This window comes from Stegostoma tigrinum, chromosome 2, assembly GCF_030684315.1.
Source record: "Stegostoma tigrinum isolate sSteTig4 chromosome 2, sSteTig4.hap1, whole genome shotgun sequence".
NCBI classification, from domain to species: domain Eukaryota; kingdom Metazoa; phylum Chordata; class Chondrichthyes; order Orectolobiformes; family Stegostomatidae; genus Stegostoma; species Stegostoma tigrinum.
Window position 1 is genome coordinate 78329311 of NC_081355.1, and position 19145 is coordinate 78348455.

The window sequence follows — 19145 nt, forward strand, 5'->3', positions numbered from 1 at the left end:
GTCCGATTAAGCAAGCTGTTTTATTCCACCATTATGCAGTGATTATGAGAGTGATACTTTCCACATAGGATGCTGCTGTCAGTCCAGAAAGATGTTCTGCCCACTGCACATTTGAGCAATCTTGTTTGTGAATTTCAGTGCCCCTCCATAGTGCCTAATATATAGAATGCATATCCCAATGAGTGGCCATCAGATCAAACATCAAACAGCCTTTGGTTGTGTATAATAGGTAAAGTATGGACTGTACTCAACCAGACCACATTTGCAAAACACAAAACGAAATGTCTGTGTGTGGTTCCACAATTTGACTGCACTTGCTGATCAATCCTGAGTGCATGAATAGCCACAGTAATGACCAACTTAAGATAATTGGTCAATTTCAAACCTGATTACCTTTTCCTCGCTAGAAATGACATGCATTCATATGCAAAGACCTGTTCTCTGTAAGCAAAACAATTGTGTTCAAGGCTAATAACTACTATAAAATATCTGAGAGGCAGTAGTCCATCTTGCTTTCTCTGTGATAATGCCTCTGCCAATCAGTGTCAAATTATTAACAATTCAGCACCTTTTTATTCCATGATGTAAACTGTTGAGACTGTTTAAAAATTTGAACTTTTGCATTTTTCCTGATGTGTGCAAACATTTTGGCAACATGTCTCTTTTCAATAATATTCAATATTAAATATTTGAAGTCTTATCAGTGCTAAGTTTAGAAAAGTGACTTGACAAAAAAATTCAAGAACTTAGATAATCCTCAGTAAGTTCTGACTCCTTGTACACCTGAAGACCTCATTTTCAATCATTTTATATATGTTACCAAATTGTATTAGGTGTAGCAGTGCAACATATAAAGAGTGGCTTTAGTAACCATGAGCTCAGGAAAGGAATGCTGGCCTTTTGACCCCTAATAGAAAGATGCAATATTTCATCAGAAGAAAGATGGACTAAAAGACACACTATTTTCATACCTTTAGTGCTGTACACAATATGAGTCACAATTCTCAGTTCTTCGGATTAAAAAAAATCTTTTTAGTAAAGGGTTTTTTCTCAAAATAGCAGTGTCCTACAGAATTTTGTTATCTTCTTGACTAAATCAAATTAGAACATCTTTACATTGTAAGGTGTCTGACACTTCCGCCATCTACAATCTGACCCCACCACCCAAGACATTTTTCCATCCCCACCCTTGTCTGCTTTCCGGAGAGACCACTCTCTCCGTGACTCCCTTGTTCGCTCCAAACTGCCCTCCAACCCCACCACACCCGGCACCTTGCCCTGCAACCGCAGGAAATGCTACACTTGCCCCCACACCTCCTCCCTCACCCCTATCCCAGGCCCCAAGATGACTTTCCACATGAAGCAGAGGTTCATCTGCGCATCTGCCAATGTGGTATACTGCATCCACTGTACCCAGTGTGGCTACCTCTACATTGGGGAAACCAAGCGGAGGCTTGGGGACCGCGTTGCAGAACACCTCCGCTCGGTTCTCAATAAACAACTGCACCTCCCAGTTGCAAACCATTTCCACTCCCCCTCCCATTCTTTAGATGACATGTCCATCATGGCCCTCCTGCAGTGCCACAATGATGCCACCCGAAGGTTGCAGGAACAGCAACTCATATTCCGCTCGGGAACCCTGCAGCCCAATGGTATCAATGTGGACTTCACCAGCTTCAAAATCTCCCCTTCCCCTACCGCATCCCAAAACCAGCCCAGTTCGTCCCCTCCCCCCACTGCATCCCAAAACCAGTCCAACCTGTCTCTGCCTCCCTAACCTGTTTTTCCTCTCACCCATCCCTTCCTCCCACCCGAACCCGCACCTCCATCTCCTACCTACTAACCTCATCCCACCTCCTTGACCTGTCCGTCTTCCCTGGACTGACCTATCCCCTCCCTACCTCCCCACCTATACTCTCCACCTATCTTCTTTTCTCTCCATCTTCGGTCTGCCTCCCCCTCTCTCCCTATTTATTCCAGAACCCTCACCCCAACCCCCTCTCTGATGAAGGGTCTAGGCCTGAAACGTCAGCTTTTGTGCTCCTGAGATGCTGCTGGGCCTGCTGTGTTCATCCAGCCTCACATTTTATTATCTTTACATTGTACTTTTTCAGGACCAAAGCACTTAATAAATCAGTGTGTTTGACTTCAAAAAATGTCAGTGTTGTTTTTTGGGCCAACTATTAAGAATATTACTCGTGTTCAAAGCTTTTATAACAACTTTATAATCATAACCAATTGACCGTATCATTCTTGAAAATCTTTCACCATCAGAAGATTGGGTCTGAAATTTTGTTACTCACTTTTGAAATTGTAAAACCATAGGCCCGTTAAAAATTAAACATTTAATGGGCAAATCAAAGCTGTATCTAAAAAACACATTTGGCTAGAATATAACAAAATGTGAGGCTGGATGAACACAGCAGGCCAAGCAGCATCTCAGGAGCACAAAAGCTGACGTTTAGGGCCTAGACCCTACATCAGAGAGGGGGATGGGGTGAGGGTTCTGGAAAAAATAGGGAGAGAGGGGGAGGCGGACCGAAGATGGAGAGAAAAGAAGATAGGTGGAGACAAGAGAGTTGCAATGGGAGAGAGATTCCCTGAGGTTGGTCCGGAGGGAGGAGGGTAACTTCTTCGGGTTAGGCATCCCTGGAAGAGGCTTCGCAGTGAGGTTAAAATAGTATCAGAGATAATGGGAACTGCAGATGCTGGAGAATCCAAGATAACAAAATGTGAGGCTGGATGAACACAGCAGGCCAAGCAGAATCTCAGGAGCACAAAAGCTGACGTTTCGGGACCCTCCTCCCTCCGGACCAACCTCAGGGAATCTCTCTCCCATTGCAACTCTCTTGTCTCCACCTATCTTCTTTTCTCTCCATCTTCGGTCCGCCTCCCCCTCTCTCCCTATTTATCCCAGAACCCTCACCCCATCCCCCTCTCTGATGAAGGGTCTAGGCCCGAAACGTCAGCTTTTGTGCTCCTGAGATGCTGCTTGGCCTGCTATGTTAATCCAGCCTCACATTTTGTTATCTTGGATTCTCTAGCATCTGCAGTTCCCATTACCTCTGATACTATTTTAACCTCACTGCGAAGCCTCTTCCAGGGATGCCTAACCTGAAGAAGTTACCCTCCTCCCTCCGGACCAACCTCAGGGAATCTCTCTCCCATTGCAACTCTCTTGTCTCCACCTATCTTCTTTTCTCTCCATCTTCGGTCCGCCTCCCCCTCTCTCCCTATTTATTCCAGAACCCTCACCCCATCCCCCTCTCTGATGAAGGGTCTAGGCCCGAAACGTCAGCTTTTGTGCTCCTGAGATGCTGCTTGGCCTGCTGTGTTCATCCAGCCTCACATTTTGTTATCTTGGATTCTCCAGCATCTGCAGTTCCCATTATCTTTGGCTAGAATATTTTCACTAAGTTAAATTCTGTGAATACCATAATTTACTGTGAAGCTGACAAATTGATAGTATGATAATGATGAATGTTGCATGATCTTTAGTTAGATCCTTTAAGGAATGTTGGAAAAAATACACTGCAGAGGACAAGGTCCATTATTTGATCAAGAAGACAAGCACCTACAACAGCAAGTGTTCATGACCAAAACCTGACAGACAAGTTAATGTTCATAGAAACAATTTGGTGTAGAATTAATTGTCAAATTGGAAAATGTGGATTTATTGGGAAGATTCAGCATAGGTTTGTTACAGGAAATTATAGCTAACTAATTTCCCTGAGTTACTTGACAAGATAAAAACAGTTTGAGGGCCCTGTTGGTGATCTGGTATATATGGACTTTCAAAGGCCATCAATACAGTGCCACATGACAGACTTGCAAGGAAAGTGATAAGTTATGGAATAAAAAGGATGGGAGTAATGTGATAACAAAGTTAGCTGAGTCATAAAAACCAAGCGTAATGGTTAATGGGCTGGAGGAAGATTTATAGTCGAGTTATTCAGAACCCGTGCTTTTAAAGAGCAAGATCTGTGTATACATAGGGAATAATTTCAAACTTGCAGACAATGCCAAATTTCAGAGAATTATACACTGAGGAGGACAGTGTAGAACTTTGTAAAAGACATTGACACGTTGATGGACAGAGTGCCAAATTAAGACAGTGCAGAGAAGTGTGAGGTCAAACAAAGTGGAGACAGGGTATCAAACATCAGAATAATTTTAGAGGTTGTGCAGGAGCAGAGAGACCTGGGTGTATACGTGCATAAGCCTGAAGATGACAGGGTAGGTTGCTAAAACAGCTTTCAATCTTCTAGCGGCATAACGTAAAAGAGCAGCAAGGTTACACTGAATTTATAAAGTCGCGTTCAGTGGAGTCATTCAAGCAGGCAATGCATGATTATTTCTATTTAAACAATACACAAGTTTACAGGGATAAAATAGGAGTTTGCCGTTGAGTCAAAATGTTCAGAACGGTGAGATATGACAGGCTGAATCATCTCTTGCACTATTACAATCCTGTGATTTAACAGCGCAGATGAAGCAGAATCCCACAAGTTAAATTCAAATTGTGGTCTCATTTTCATTTGCAGAAAGCTGTAACAATTCTGTATTTCCTTTCCGTTTAGCTTCATGTCATCTCTTTAATCTTTCATATTTCCCTCTTTAGATGAATCACTGCGGTACCCAAGCTCCCGTTTGGTTGTCTTTGCAAGGGACAGAATCCCTGCCCCAAGCTGGAGAGGTTAAGCATTTGACTGCCTGTGCAACATGGCAGTTTTTCTTCAGTACAACAAAGGACTGCTGTCTTTTCCGAATTCCGGTCAGTGTGCGAAACTGTGGTGACTTTTTTCTGTACCTTCTCCAGCCCACACAAGGATGCATGGGATATTGTGCAGAAGGTAGGTTTGTAATCTAAAATCATTATCTCATTGCAAATATTTGACTGTAGGAATATTATGTGATTAAAGTTTCACAGGTATTGTTAGAAGTTTTCTAAGACACACATCATGTCACATCAGTTTGTTTGCATTACGTTTTCTATTTAGAATTTAATTTTTACTAAATTGAAGTTGGCATACTTCGTTGGGTTGTAGTGTTTTGCTTACTTGCATGTTTGTACACTTGAGGATTTTGTACAATTTGAACATTTTTGTACCACTACGCATTGAGCTGACGTAATTCCTTTTGCACGTCTGAGAAGCAGGATGCTGGGGCTTACTGGGTAGCAAATATGGTTGAGATTTCAATGGTATATAACCTCTAGTTCCTTAATTGGGCAGTGGGCTGCTAAAGCAACCTTGTCCCGAAGGAGAATTATGTTATATTGTATTATAGCAGTTTGTTTAAATAATAAAAGTTACACATTGTGTGAAAGGTGATAAACTCATTGTATTCGTTTAGCAAGTACAGATATTCTGCAAAAAAGACTGTAGAGGTGAAATTACCCTATTCCTGTAAAGCAAAATGGCATGTAGCGAATTGATACCCTACAAGTCTTGTCTATATTTCTTTTTCATTGAGTTCAAATTTATGCCTTCTACAAGTCCAGAGAAATTACCCCTCTGCATCAAAGCTTTAAGTTCTATTTCACTGATTTTCCCCAATTTCTTTCCTGTGAACTGTGATTTTTTTTGCAAACTCATGAAACTGACAGCTTAAATTTTCAGCGTCTGATAATTTCAATGTTTTATAACCAAATTCTCCAAAGTTTAGAAGCTGCACAAATTAAACTTTTCTGCTGAGGTGACTGTTTTCCCTGAACTATCCTGAACTTTACTAAGAAGAGAAAATGAATCAAGAATTACTTGTTCAGATATAATGAAGGTTCAGAGCAGAAACACGTAACCCTGAGTTAACATTATCCTCAAATCGAAGGACAGCCATTTGTGACATGTTATCAGTTTGGAAAACAATTTTGAAGGAGCCTTTTGTGGTGTCATCTGTACAATACAACTCACTGTTACTGTATGGCAGTAGTTGAAGGAGTGGATATCTAAGTTTGTGGATGGGTTTCCATAAAATGGAATGCTCAATCTTTATATAACTGAACAGATCAATTCCTGATAGACTGACCTTTGAGTACCTGGGGCAGAATCTCCCATGAGCTTGTTAGATCAGATGTGCCAGATTTGCTTCCTTTGCTTTTCTACTCTGCCACTGACTGACCTCATTGTTGAGACATTATTACTGAAAGTATGATGTAGGTTTATGGTCATATTGTCACCGTGTTCAATGATTGGCAGCAAGCTCCTTCAAGTCATTGATATCAATGTTGCCAAGCTTTAAGGCAGTGTGTCTCCCAGTAAATCTGGAAGATGTGATGAAAGGCATTGCAATTAAATTCCTTCATTGCTCTTATCTGTTGCTGATACACAGTCAAGGTCTCACTATTGTACAGGAGTGTGGTGATGCTCACTAAGCCATTTGTCGACTTCTGGAGATCCTTGCTGTCAAACAGTCCCATAGTTTGCAAAAGGCAGATCTGGTGCACTTGAGCCAACATTGGATCTGCTGCTCAAAGGTAGAGTTTTGAAAAAAGTGGTGGTCAAGTTATGCAAAATGCTGACAACATTCCAAAGTCCCTCTTTCAATGTATGTGAGAATTGGAATATTTGGTTGACAAGAAGAACTCAAGAATGACTTGCAGAATGAGCACTGGCACTGCAGTCACCTGAAAACCATAGCTCCTCTATGTCTGTGATGCACAGTTTAGGTTTGACAAGGTGGTGACCTGAGGTTATAGCATGTTCCATTAAACATTCCTGCGAATCTGTGTGGCTCCAAGATGTTTCAAGGCTCCGCATATGCTGATTGCAGTATTGACTTCTAGCCTCTGGATCTCCGAAACCCGCATAGAAATTTAGAGGTTCCATGTAGGTAGATTTTAATATTTACACTAAAGAATAGCTGACAACCTTGCTTGACAGTGGGCCAGAATTTTGAAGGCATTTATTTCAGATTTCCCACTCAAAACAGTTGCAGTCTTGTTGTATTTGTGCAGTAGTTACAGGGCTATAATGGACGGAACTCTGAGAGCAAAGTTCAGAGACCGTTGTTTTGTGAAATGCTTTAATCAGGTTGATGAACGCAGTCGCGTTCTTAATGTTCTTAACATTTACCTTAAATTTATCTTGCATAAAAACCATCTCTGCGATATCTTTATAAGGTCTAAAGCTTCAATGCATCTGGAAGGATTTCCTCAGTTACAGAAATTGGCATTCTCCTTAATGCGTAATCAGGATTTTCCTGCTATGGATTTTTGAGCTATCTCGATTGTTCCTCAGAATGATTTACCTCTTTTCATGATGTAGTTATAAATGGCAAATTCTTGAAGCGAGACCTCTTCCTTTCTCTCCCAAATCCATAGGGTGAATAAATGGAGTCTTGATGTAAACAAAAGCACACAAAATTTTTGAACACTTCAGCTGGAATACCATTGGGGCCACAGGCTCTGTTGCTTTTCATCCATTGTAGTGATTTACCTATAGACTTCACCATAGATAATGGGAGGTAGCCTGGAGAGGCTTTGGATTCACATTTGATTTGTTGAAACTCTTTAATTCAGTATTAATGTAATGTCCTATGAGTGAGGATGATTTTTTCCATTTGATCTTGGACTAAAGATCACACTGGTAGTTTCAAAAAACTCTGCCAGTCGTAACGATCAGGATATTGATACATTTCTGAAGCATTCTGTTCCCACCACGTACTCATCAGGGAGGCATTGGCCTAGTGGTATTATCGCTGGACTGTTAATCCAGAGACCCAGATAATGTTCTGGGGGCCTGGGTTTGAATCCTCCCATGGCAGATGGTGGAATTTGAATTCAATAAAATTTTGGAATTAAGAATCTAATGATGACCATGAACTCATTATTGATTGGTAGGAAAAACCCATCTGGTTCACTCATGTAGTTTAGGGAAGGAAACTGCTATGCTTACCTGGTCTGGCTTACGTGTGATTCCAAACCTACAGCAGTGCGGTTGATTCTTAACTGTCCTCTAAGCTATTAGGGATGGGCAGTAAATGCGCCAGCGATGCCTTCATTCCATTAATGAATAATTTTAAAAATCCCAATCTTTGAATGTTAGCCTTGAATTGTTGGATTGCTGTGTTTGTATCTTGGATCCTTAGGTTATTCTCCTAAAACAATGAAGGTTTGTTCCATTTTGTTCTGGGGGCAACATATTTCTGTTTTTTTTTTGTTGAGCCTTTCTTGTGACAGCAGTGCTCCAACATAATGGTCTGGTCCCAAAAGTCTGGTACTGCTGATTTTAATTGATCCTATTCTTCTGGAATGGAATTGGAAGTGTGAAGATTTTCCAGATTGGTTGTGAGCTGCTGTTTTAAGGCTGACACGTTGATTTTCTTTCTCTTGGATTTTTGGGTCTTCATTTATTGATGGATATTCACTATCAATTAAACAAGTTGATGTTCTGCCCAGCAGGAATCAGTCCTCTGCATGAATTGAATGATATAGATAGCATTAAGATTCTTTGACTCAAACAATGACATAATCGAAGAGGTAGCAGAACTTTGATCTAGGATGGCTCCCTATGTTTTTGTGTTTCCTCTTTTGGTGAAAGAGGACATTTGTTGCAATGGGACTACACAGAATGGTTGTTCGGTAGGTGGATGCTGTTTGCATTGGTTTTTCACAGTCCATTTCCTCCAACGATTCCCCTATTGACATCAGTCGTGGACAGTCCTGGTATTAAAATTCTCCAGAAGAAGGACTTTTTTTCTACTGGATGACATTGAGGACCTTATCGAGGTAAGAATATAATCTTCCCTTAATATCTTCATCTGAGTCAACAATCAGAGCATACATCCTGAGAATGGCATAGTGGTTATGGCTGAGCTATAAGTGAAGTGTTATGTGTATTTCATTTTAACAATTAGGAAGTTTTAGCACCGGATCCAACACCCTAGTATGGATGACAAAATCAACGACATGGATGCGAGGGTCACTGTCAGCCTCTTTGGTTGAAAGTCTGTCTCTCTGCTGGTTCCATCTGCTAGCTCACCTCCGCAAGGTGGGCCTCACCAAAGGTGGCAATATAGAGTTTGGGATCAATTTTTAATTGTCAATTTTTAACTTCTGTTGTTGGATTTTAATACCTGGCACCTCTCACGGTCTAATTGTTTTGCATGTAGAGGGTGGTGGTATATGGAAAGAGCTAGTAGAGGAAGTGGTGGAGGCTGGTACAATTACAACATTTAAAAGGAATCTGGATGAGTTTATGAATGGGAGGCATTTTGAGGGATATGAGCTAAATGCTGTTAATTGGGACAAGTTTAGATTGGGATGTCTGGTTGTTGTGGACAAGATGAACCGAAGAGTATGTTTTTGTACTGTGTAACTCTGACTCGGTTTTAAAAGGAGAAAATGCTGACTTACCAGGTTGAGCCAAGCTAGTGAAAACAATGTGAGATAAAGTAGTCTGAGCCAAAATTAACATTTCCTCAAAAGTCACCCAAACTCAAGTCAGGTTTGAAGAAACTGTTGAATTTTTTGAATAGCATTTTTCTGGGAGTTTCGTGCATTGAGATGAGAGACTGCTGCAAAATATCCAGCTTGACAAAGAAATGATGAAACCAGGAAAGGCGATGCACAGGTATTTCAGGCAAACATCTATTGCCACAGACCAGAGAAAGAACATTGGTTAATACCATCAAGGGCTGAAAGATTCTGTCTCTCCTTGTTTGCTTCTCATAATCCTGAAAGGCAGCAATGGTAAAAAATTGTATTGGAGAAGCACCCATCCACCAAGAACTCAAGGTCTGATAGGTTTTGCTACCGGTAACCATCGTAGGCACGGGCTAAACAGCCATGGCGTCGGGTTGAAGCGAAAAAGCCAAATCCTATCTAAGAACTTTATCTTATTTATTATTTATTTATTTATCTTATTTATTTATTATTTATCTTATTGTATTAGATACATTCCCTTTTTAAAAATTTATACTTGTGTTTAGATGTTTGATGTCAATTTCTTTTCTTGTGTCTGGTAGGTAATGTAATTTATCCTTATTTCATTCAAAAATGCAACGTATTTGTTTCCTTAATTTTTATGTAATACTATGTTTTTAGTTGACGTTTGTTATAGCTGCATGTTAAAAAGAAAATTTGCCCTTTGTTACTTGGTTGCAGCAATTGCTCGTGTGATATATTTGCAATTTTTATTTCAAAGCCTCTATTTATGAAACTATGCTATGTATGTTCAAATATTTCAAGGTACACAATTCAAAATTTCCATTTTTAATCATGAAGCTGCTGATTCCCTCAGGATGTGTCTCCCCAACCAGGACATAAAAGGTCAATTGACGTGCATAGAGCATAGAACAATACAGCGCAGAACAGGCCCTTCGGCCTCGATGTTGCGCCGACCTGTGAACTAATCTAAGCCCCTCCCCCTATTCCATCATTATCCATATGCTTATCCAAGGACTGTTTAAATGCCCCTAATGTGGCTGAGTTAACTACATTGGCAGGCAGGGCGTTCCACGCCCTTACCACTCTGAGTAAAGAACCTGCCTCTGACATCTGTCTTAAATCTATCACCCCTCAATTTGTAGCTATGCCCCCTTGTACAAGCTGAAGTCATCATCCTCGGAAAAAGACTCTCTCTGTTCACCCTATCTAATCCTCTGATCATCTTGTATACCTCTATTAAATCCCCTCGTAGCCTTCTTCTCTCCGATGAGAACAGACGCAAGTCCCTCAGCCTTTCTTCTTGGGCTTGCGCTCCAGACCAGGCAACCTCCTGGTAAATCTCCTCTGCACCTTTTCCAATGCTTCCACATCTTTCCTGTAATGGGGCGACCAGAATTGCATGCAATATTTCAAATGAAGCCGCACTAGCGTTTTGTACAGTTGCAGCATGAAAGGTATTATCTATTAATTTACAAGCTCAACAGACAAATAGAATCTGATGGCTTACGTCCCAGTGTTTTCATGTTTCAAAAGGCAAGTGTAAGGTATTATGTTCCAGATGCAGTTCGGTTGTTCGAACTTCCAGGCTTGAAGCAAAATACACTTTATTCTTACTCTCCAAAATACAGACAAAGTAAGAATTTTTTTAAAAGTTAGCCTAATGGTAATTCTATCGAAATACTTAACAAGATAATATGTATTGTCAACACATCACTGGTTAGCTGTTCCAAGATGGTAATGTCCCCTAAACATACCGCTGGCAAGGGCAAATTTAGTAAAATAGGTTGCCTTGCATGTACTGTTTCTCCAGTCCAGGAGGAAAGAATATCAAGAGAGAACTTGAATTTTGCTATATTAGTGAGAGAGATGTTTAGAAACTTCCAAACCTCAACAGCTATTCAAAATTAAATTAAAAATCCTGGTTCTGTGGGAGCTTGACCCCGTAATCATGCTGTTTCTATTGTTCCAATTAAAAAAAAAAATGCCAAGAACTCGCGAGTTGTTTATTTTATCGGTGTTGCACAGGCTGCTCTGCACCTCTGCGTCAACTTCTCTTCGTAAAACCAGCAGCGCAAAATACACTTCATAAAGCCATACTATGATCGCAATAATTTACAAGATCCTACTTCACACGCTGCCTCTACAGAAGTATTGTTGACGCACTGCTTGCATTATTAATTTGAAAGTATTAATCAAACTGGTGTTAGGAATCATGAAGATGGATTGACCACTGTTAACCATGAAAGACAATTAAATAAGCTGCAAATTTTCTCATCAGGGCTGTGCTTGTACGATGAAAGAGGTGAGATAATGTTGAAACACTAATTTGGTTTACAGGATGCTGGGATGCATGACAACTACTGATTGTAAAGCTGAGGAGTAAAAACTATGAACTCAAAGGAGATAATAATTCAGTTAGTTAATTAAGACTTAAGTGACAATGCTGTTTATTTGATTCTACTTCAGTTGCATCCGAAACACAAGAACCAAGCAGCTGTGGTCCAAAGGAGACTGAAAATGGAAACTCTTGTCAAGGTGACTGTCAACTTAATTCATGATATCCTGTCAGTAATATGCATTCTTTCATGACTGTAATTTTCAACTGATGAGTTCACTAAGCTCAGAAATAATAATACTTTGAGATAGGGCGAGCAATTGGCTAACTCCCAAAAACATGTGTGGGGATCACAATGTGCAATTAACTCACCTCCATGTACTGTGTTGCAGAAAGCACATTAAATTTGCATTGCCAGGAGTTAAAATGTTTGCTGTGTGTAACTGTTGATGATGATGCTGGTAATTGGCTACACTCAGCAGTGAGCCCAATACTGTGAATTATTGCTCCTTAAAGGCCCTTTTAAAGGAGGGGTGTGCTGTGGCTGTGACAATTGGTTGGAGTTTTTGAAAAATGAATCTGTACTGCAGAAGTTTGAAAAATGACTCACATTGTGCACATTGACCAACAATGTTTATTGAAAAGTTGGCAGCAAAAGCTTTTGTGCAAAATGCAGCTGTTGTCAAAAGATTGACAACAGCACCCTAAGCAGAAGTAGTGGGGATGGGTCTGCCAGACAGGTGTTTAGGAGACAGTGGGAAGATTAATCACCTAGGATAGATTTTTTTCTCTCTATTTTCATCTAATGTTTTAATGAGGGAGATTCCTGGCCCCCAGTCCACTGGGGCTTGGAGCAAGTTCTCCCACAACTCTTCAGCTCATGAATCGTGCCCTGGCTTCTTCACTGCCTTTCTTAAAAATCTCACAGCTAGATGGATAAAAATACTTGCCACTGCTGGTTGTTCTGACATTCACACCTCTGGACCCATGTTTAAAACCCAACTTTAAAGGAAGTCAATAATCTTCTGTGCTATCCACCATTTTTGCTCTGTTAACCTGCACCCTCAAGGTCACCACTCACTCTAACTCTGTCATTGCACACTCAATTCACCTACGCTGATGGCCCGTAACTCTTTGTATCATGTAAGCCATGTCCACTCAGTAGTTTTCACCCACCTTGTCTTTCTAAACTATTGGAGCTACTTGTTCACCTAGGGATATTTCACCAGCTCTCCTGCTCCTGCATCACCACTAACAGCAGTTCCATCAACTTCAGTCAAACTCAGTCCCTCCTTCTGTCTCAAAAAATTCGGCTCACACTTGTTGGAGTTAAGGGGGGCATTGGGATTGCAGATGATGGTGATGGCGGCGGATGAAGTCAGTATAAGAGAATTGCTAATAGCTTAGGTACATGTTCCTGTTGACGACCCCTTCCCTTCTCCTTATTCTGGCAGCTTACCCTGTTCCAAGTGATCTGTCTTTACATTCCAATTATTTTCAATGTCCTGAGTGGGCAACCCAAGAAAGCAGAGATAATGGGAACTGCAGATGCTGGAGAATTCCAAGATAATAAAATGTGAGGCTGGATGAACACAGCAGGCCAAGCAGCATCTCAGGAGCACAAAAGCTGATGTTTCGGGCCTAGACCCTTCATCAGAGCTCTCTGATGAAGGGTCTAGGCCCGAAACGTCAGCTTTTGTGCTCCTGAGATGCTGCTTGGCCTGCTGTGTTCATCCAGCCTCACATTTTATTAACCCAAGCTAGCACTTTGTTTCAACATTAAGTCGAGATGACTGCATAAGTGCTTCAGCACCAGCCAGACTACTCTCTATAGATGATTCAAATTTTAGGCATGTATACAAAATCTCCAGTAAACACAATTTCACCAGCTGTCAGACAAAATAATCAAGCAACTACTTGATAAATAGCTGTCAATACATTTAAATCGTGCTAGTGGGGTGGTATTTCATCACTCATTCCCTTTCATAATGTGTTCAGGCCAGCAGTTTTAAAACTAGGGATTTACTTAAATTCTCTTGTTTGAAAAGTCAGGGTCAGTGTAGCTGACTTGTGTCATGATCCACATTCTGCCGGTCACTGGGGGCATGTGCGCAAACGCTTTCACCAGAAATCTATCCTGTGTACTTTAAAATGCTGTTCATGTACCTTGGGTCTCACTTTCAAGTGATCAGTATCTCTGAATGCCATTTTTTATATTACATTAAGTATTAAACCAAAATTCAAATCAGATCAAATGAAATTAAATGTTTTCTGTTTATGTGCTTAATCTTACTGTCATTTGTGTTAAATTTGTTGTGTACATAATTATCTTCTAGTTTACATATTTATTATACTTCTTTATTTTCTTGAGCTGTCTATTTATTCTTCAATTCTTGATCACTTTGAAGGTAATTTTAATTACTCTTAGGTAAAACAAGAGGAAAAGAAGATTGGATAAGATGTAAATTGAGCAGCCGAATTGTTATCACCTGTTGCTCCCCTTGGGAGGGGAATTAACCTGTCGGATCCTTTGTAATTCTTCAATATTTATTATCACATTTTGTTTTTGACCAGTTGTCCCTTTTTTCCCTCTACTCCCAATGTTTTTGACTCCTTACGACTCCACAGACAGCAGCTGCTCACAGCTTCTTTTTCATGAATGTAGTGGAGCAGCCCGTTGGATCTTAATTGGCACAATATCCACATCTGAAGATTTCCAGTGTACTGCCTTAAATGTGTCCCTTACCAGAGACACTGAAGTTGATTGTCAAACAAGCCTAATGTAGCTCAACAAACTGAGCACACGCTGGAGATTAAAAAGGCACTTGTGGTTGAGCAGCTTATTGTCACCATTCGCACCAAAATTGCATCCAGCATTTCTGTGATATGGAGGAGGAAAATCACGCTGTTTTCCCATGTCTGATTTTTGTGAGGTGACTCTTGCTGCAAGTGTGTGTATGTAATTGCAGATGAGATGATACTTAATCAAAATGTCGTCATGACATTTATGGCCCTCTTTCAAAGTGCTTGAAGGCAGCTGGTGCACGTAGACCATACTTAAAAGCAGAGTCAAAGCCAGCAAAATGGTAGAAAAGAGGAAATTTTGGCAAAGCAATTACAATCATATAAAAATGATTGTATCCCTTAATGCATGTATTTGATTTTACAATGATCATGCACGAAAAGACCTGAGAGGTTGGAATGGTGACTCCAAATATTGTATTAATAGAAAGTTTCTCAGTTAATCTGAAAATTTTAAGTTTTATAACAATGTTTTATGCTTTATTTAGCAGCTGAACATCCATCACCTCCAGTTGATCTCGAAGTTGTGGCTGAGTTAGATAATGGGAGTATTTATCTGAAGTGTTCCTTTGAGAGTCCAGTAACAAACAATTCTCTTGGATTTACTGTCACTTGGTTCCGATTGTTGCCTGATGGAACCAAAGAGGAACTGCGTCAGGAGACAACAGTCCAGAAGTTTTCCTTTATAGAACTGGATGGGGTAAATCTCAGACTTGGGGACAGGGTATGTGACTTCTTTTAAAATACATTTACTCACACCCGTGTATACTAAAATCATAGTTTGAAGCCATTGCTGCTTTTTTACCTGTGAAATTGAAGCCCTGAGAAAGGCTCAGCAGTTAGATCAGAATCATGCCTACATGCTGTTGGAATTTGCTGGATCACTGGGAATCCGCCTCAGTTTTGACGGTCTGGAAGGCATCCACCTCCCTGTCAGTGCATCTTAGGTGAATGTGCTTTTCTCTTTCTTATCGTTTCAAAATTCCTACAGTGTGGGAACAGGAGCCACCGTGCCGTCTTGCTTTATCCTATTTGATACATGGGATTCACAGTCTAATGCACCCATTCAATACATTTTCTTCTTAGAATCATTCACTTTTTGGGCTTGGACTGTGTCCCTCAGACCCAGTGAGGCCCATCTTTCTCATTCTTGAGGGTATCTGTCAACCATTGGCATCATACTGAGTTCTTTGCCCCTCTGCCCAAGGGACAGGAAGTAGCTGCATCAGAAGACTGAATAGGAATTCACAACTAGGCCAAAAAAACCTAAAAATTACCAACGCTGGAAAGCATAAACAAAGACAAAAATTGCTAGAAAACTCACCAAGCCTGGCATTATCTGTGGAGAGAAAGCAGCATTAATATTTTGTGTTTATTTACCCTTCTTCAGAACTGTTCAAAGACCCTGAAGAAGTATCACAGGACCTGAAACGATAAGTCTGCTTCCTCTCCACAGATGCTGCCAACTCACAACCAAAGTTGGGAGTCCAGCTCTGGTGTTTTCCAAGCATTTAGCCGAACTCCTGTTGCAATTACAACAGGCGTCTGTTGAAATTGTCGAGCAAATACAACCTCATGGCATTTATTGAAACTGCTAGTCTATTTTGTTAGATGTATTTACCAAACAAATGAGATCAGCTAACCTTGCTAATTAAATTTTTTAAGAGTTACATATTGCTTCGTTTGCTGATGTTCCAAATACTAAGCCATTATGGTGTGTTGATGAGGGAAATAAGCATGAAATAGGAGGCTTAAGAAAGGAAATATGTTATTTTTAGAGGGTTAAAAAAAGTCATAAAATAGCGACTTTGCCAATAAGTGATTCCGACTAGACTTTTCTTGCCAAAAGTCTTGAATAACTGAATTAATTGAACAATTCAATTTCATCTCATCTGCACTTGCAGACTGGGGACTCAACACATACTTTCAGGTTGTGTTATTCAGAGTGGATTTTAAATAAAAATATCAGGTTAGCACATTAAGACACTGGGGTAATCTTTTCATAGAATCACGGAATCCCTACAGGGGAGAAACAGGCCCACGCCAAACGTCAGAGCATCCCACCCAGACTCATCCCCCGCAACCTACCTAATCTACACCTCCCTGAACGCTACGGGCAATTTAGCATGACCAATCCACCTGAACTGCTCATCTTTGTCTGCAAGAGGAAACTGGAGCACCTGTAGAAAACCCACATAGACACTGGGTGAATGTGCAGACTCTACACAGTCGCCCAAGGGTGAAATCGAACCTGGGTCCCTGGTGCTGTGAGGCAACAGTGCTAACCACAATGCCGCAGCTTTTTTTGTGTGTGTTGCGTGTTTGTGTATCAGTGAAAAAACTGCCTTGTTGAAGAAAAATGATCTATCAAGCCAGATTTCTGCCTGGAATCTTACATGTCCGGTCATAATGTTATTTAATGGAGGATCTCTCAAATTCAACTTCAGGAGGAAGCCACAGTTCTTTCTTGCAGCATTAGCCCCTGTATTCCAGATGGTAGAACTTAAATGTCCCATTTAAGACCATGTCATTTTGTTAGAGTGACTCTGTGAGTGAATGGATCACTGTGTGATTGTGTAAGTAGGGAAGAGGAAGTCTGTTAGTAAGGAATAAGGCAGTAGGATGACAAGCAGGATAAGGTAATAGAGGGGCAAAGTGACAAAGCAGTAGACTGGCAGGTTGACTGAGAGAGCTGAGTGGGAGAATGTTGGGTAAGAGGATGACAGGTGTTAAGGTGACAGCTGGTTACAGTGACAGAGAGGTAAAGCAGCAAGGTAGCAACTGGGTAGCATGGGTGAGGTCTGGTAAGGGCAGGTTTGGGAGTTGGGGGAGGAGTTGAGGGATCAGATTGGAGGTTCAACGTGAATGAGATGTGGGCCCTAGGGATGAGCTAATGACTTAATTATATAGTTGCATTTGACTCGGAATGGTTTTAATCAATGTAACAGTTTCTTCACATATTTAAAGAAGAAAAAGTTAACAAAACAAGTGGATAGTCTTACAGCAAATGAGTTTGGTGAATTAGTAACAGGGGATAGAGTGAGAGAGATGAACAAAGATTTTGCATCAGTCATCACTAGGGAGGATTAAAATAGCATCCTGAGAACAGCGGCAAATTAGGAATTGAAAGGGATGACGGAATCAAGAAACTTCCCATGTAAGTAGGAAGTAGTACCGAGTAATTTGAATTTCAACCTGGTGGATTAAAGGAAGTAGCCAGTGAGATAGTTGATGCACTGATTTTTAAATTTCCAAAGCTCACTAGATTAGTTGGAAGTTCCCTTTGATTGGAGAACAGCTCATGTAAATCCTCTATTCAAAAAAATAAGGAGGCAGAAAGCAAGAAACTACAAACCAGTTAACACCTGTCAGAGGGAAAATAGAACATTTGGTTAAGTTAAAGGTGATCAAGCTGAGCCAACATGATTTTGTCAAGGGAAAACCATGTTTAATTAATTCATTGAGCTCTTTGAAGAAAATAACTTACACCTGATAAAGTGAAACTAGTGGATATATTGTACTTGGATTTCAAGAAGGTATTTGATAAGCTGCCACATGAAAGGTAATTGCAGAAAATGAAAGCTCACCATGTCAGAGGCAGCATGGTGCCATGTATAGGAGATTAGCAGACAAACAGGAAGCAATGAATAAGAATAAATGTGTCTTTTTCAGGCTGGCAGGATATCACAAGTGATTTTGCCATGGAGGTAACTGCCTGAACTCTACAATTTACATAAATAATTTTTGATGAAGGAACCAAAGGTATGGTAGCTAAATTTGCAGATGACACAAGGATTGAAAGGAAAGGGAATGGTAAAAAGTATTTAAGGAGCCTACAAAGGGATATATGTAGGTGAAGTGAGTGGGCAAAGATCTGACAAGTGGAGTACGATGTTTGTAAGTGTAAAATTGTCCATTTTGGCTGAAAAAATGAGAAAAAGCACATTATCTAATATGGTGAGAGGTTGAAGAAACACAGATCAACCTGGCTGTCATTGGATATGAGTCGCTGGGGGTTAGTATGCAGTTAAAGCAAGAAATCAGAAAGCTGATATGATGTTACGTTTAATTGTGTGGTAATTGAATGCAAAGGAGGATTATTCTTTAGTTATGCAGTGCACCCAGTGAGCTTGTGTCTGGAGTACTATGGACAGCACTGGTCACCATACCTTTTTATAATTGAATTCAATCATTTATTGTCACGTTTATCAATGTAAAAATGCAGTGAAAAGCGTGTGCCATCACTGTACATACATGACATCATTCACATTAACTTAGAATAATATAACCGAAAAGAGACAACTCAAGAGAATCCAACTCTCCTTTCCACTGCCACAATCCCACTTCGGATTTCCAGCCCACGTCATTCCTCCACCAGAGTCTTGCTCCTGGCAACCTCACTGGCTTGCTCTTGCTGTTGCTACCTCATTGGTCCAATCTCACTGTTGCTGCCTCACCACTCTTGCTGGCCCACTGTTGATCCACTGCCATCACTCTGGCCCACGCGCAATCCATCGTCACTGCAAGACACAATCCATGCATTCAGCTCCCGTCACATGGTTCCTAGTTGTGACCCGGCTCCTTCCTACCTCCTTGAGTAGGTAGTTAAAAGGAGTAGGG

General features: G+C 40.7%; 1 protein-coding gene across 5 annotated transcripts in view; it reads left to right on the forward strand.

The window, feature by feature from the left end:
• Positions 1-19145, forward strand: part of vwde (von Willebrand factor D and EGF domains) — a 221177-nt gene that overhangs the window by 72148 nt on the left and 129884 nt on the right. For 4 of the 5 annotated variants that reach the window (XM_048562926.2, XM_048562945.2, XM_059654906.1 and 1 more), the window contains exons 3-5: positions 4622-4853; positions 11855-11923; positions 15014-15249. In XM_048562926.2, coding sequence (XP_048418883.2) covers positions 4622-4853; positions 11855-11923; positions 15014-15249 — 537 coding nt within the window. The remainder of the gene's footprint in view (positions 1-4621; positions 4854-11854; positions 11924-15013; positions 15250-19145) is intronic. The other variant, XM_048562936.2, reaches the window with a different exon arrangement.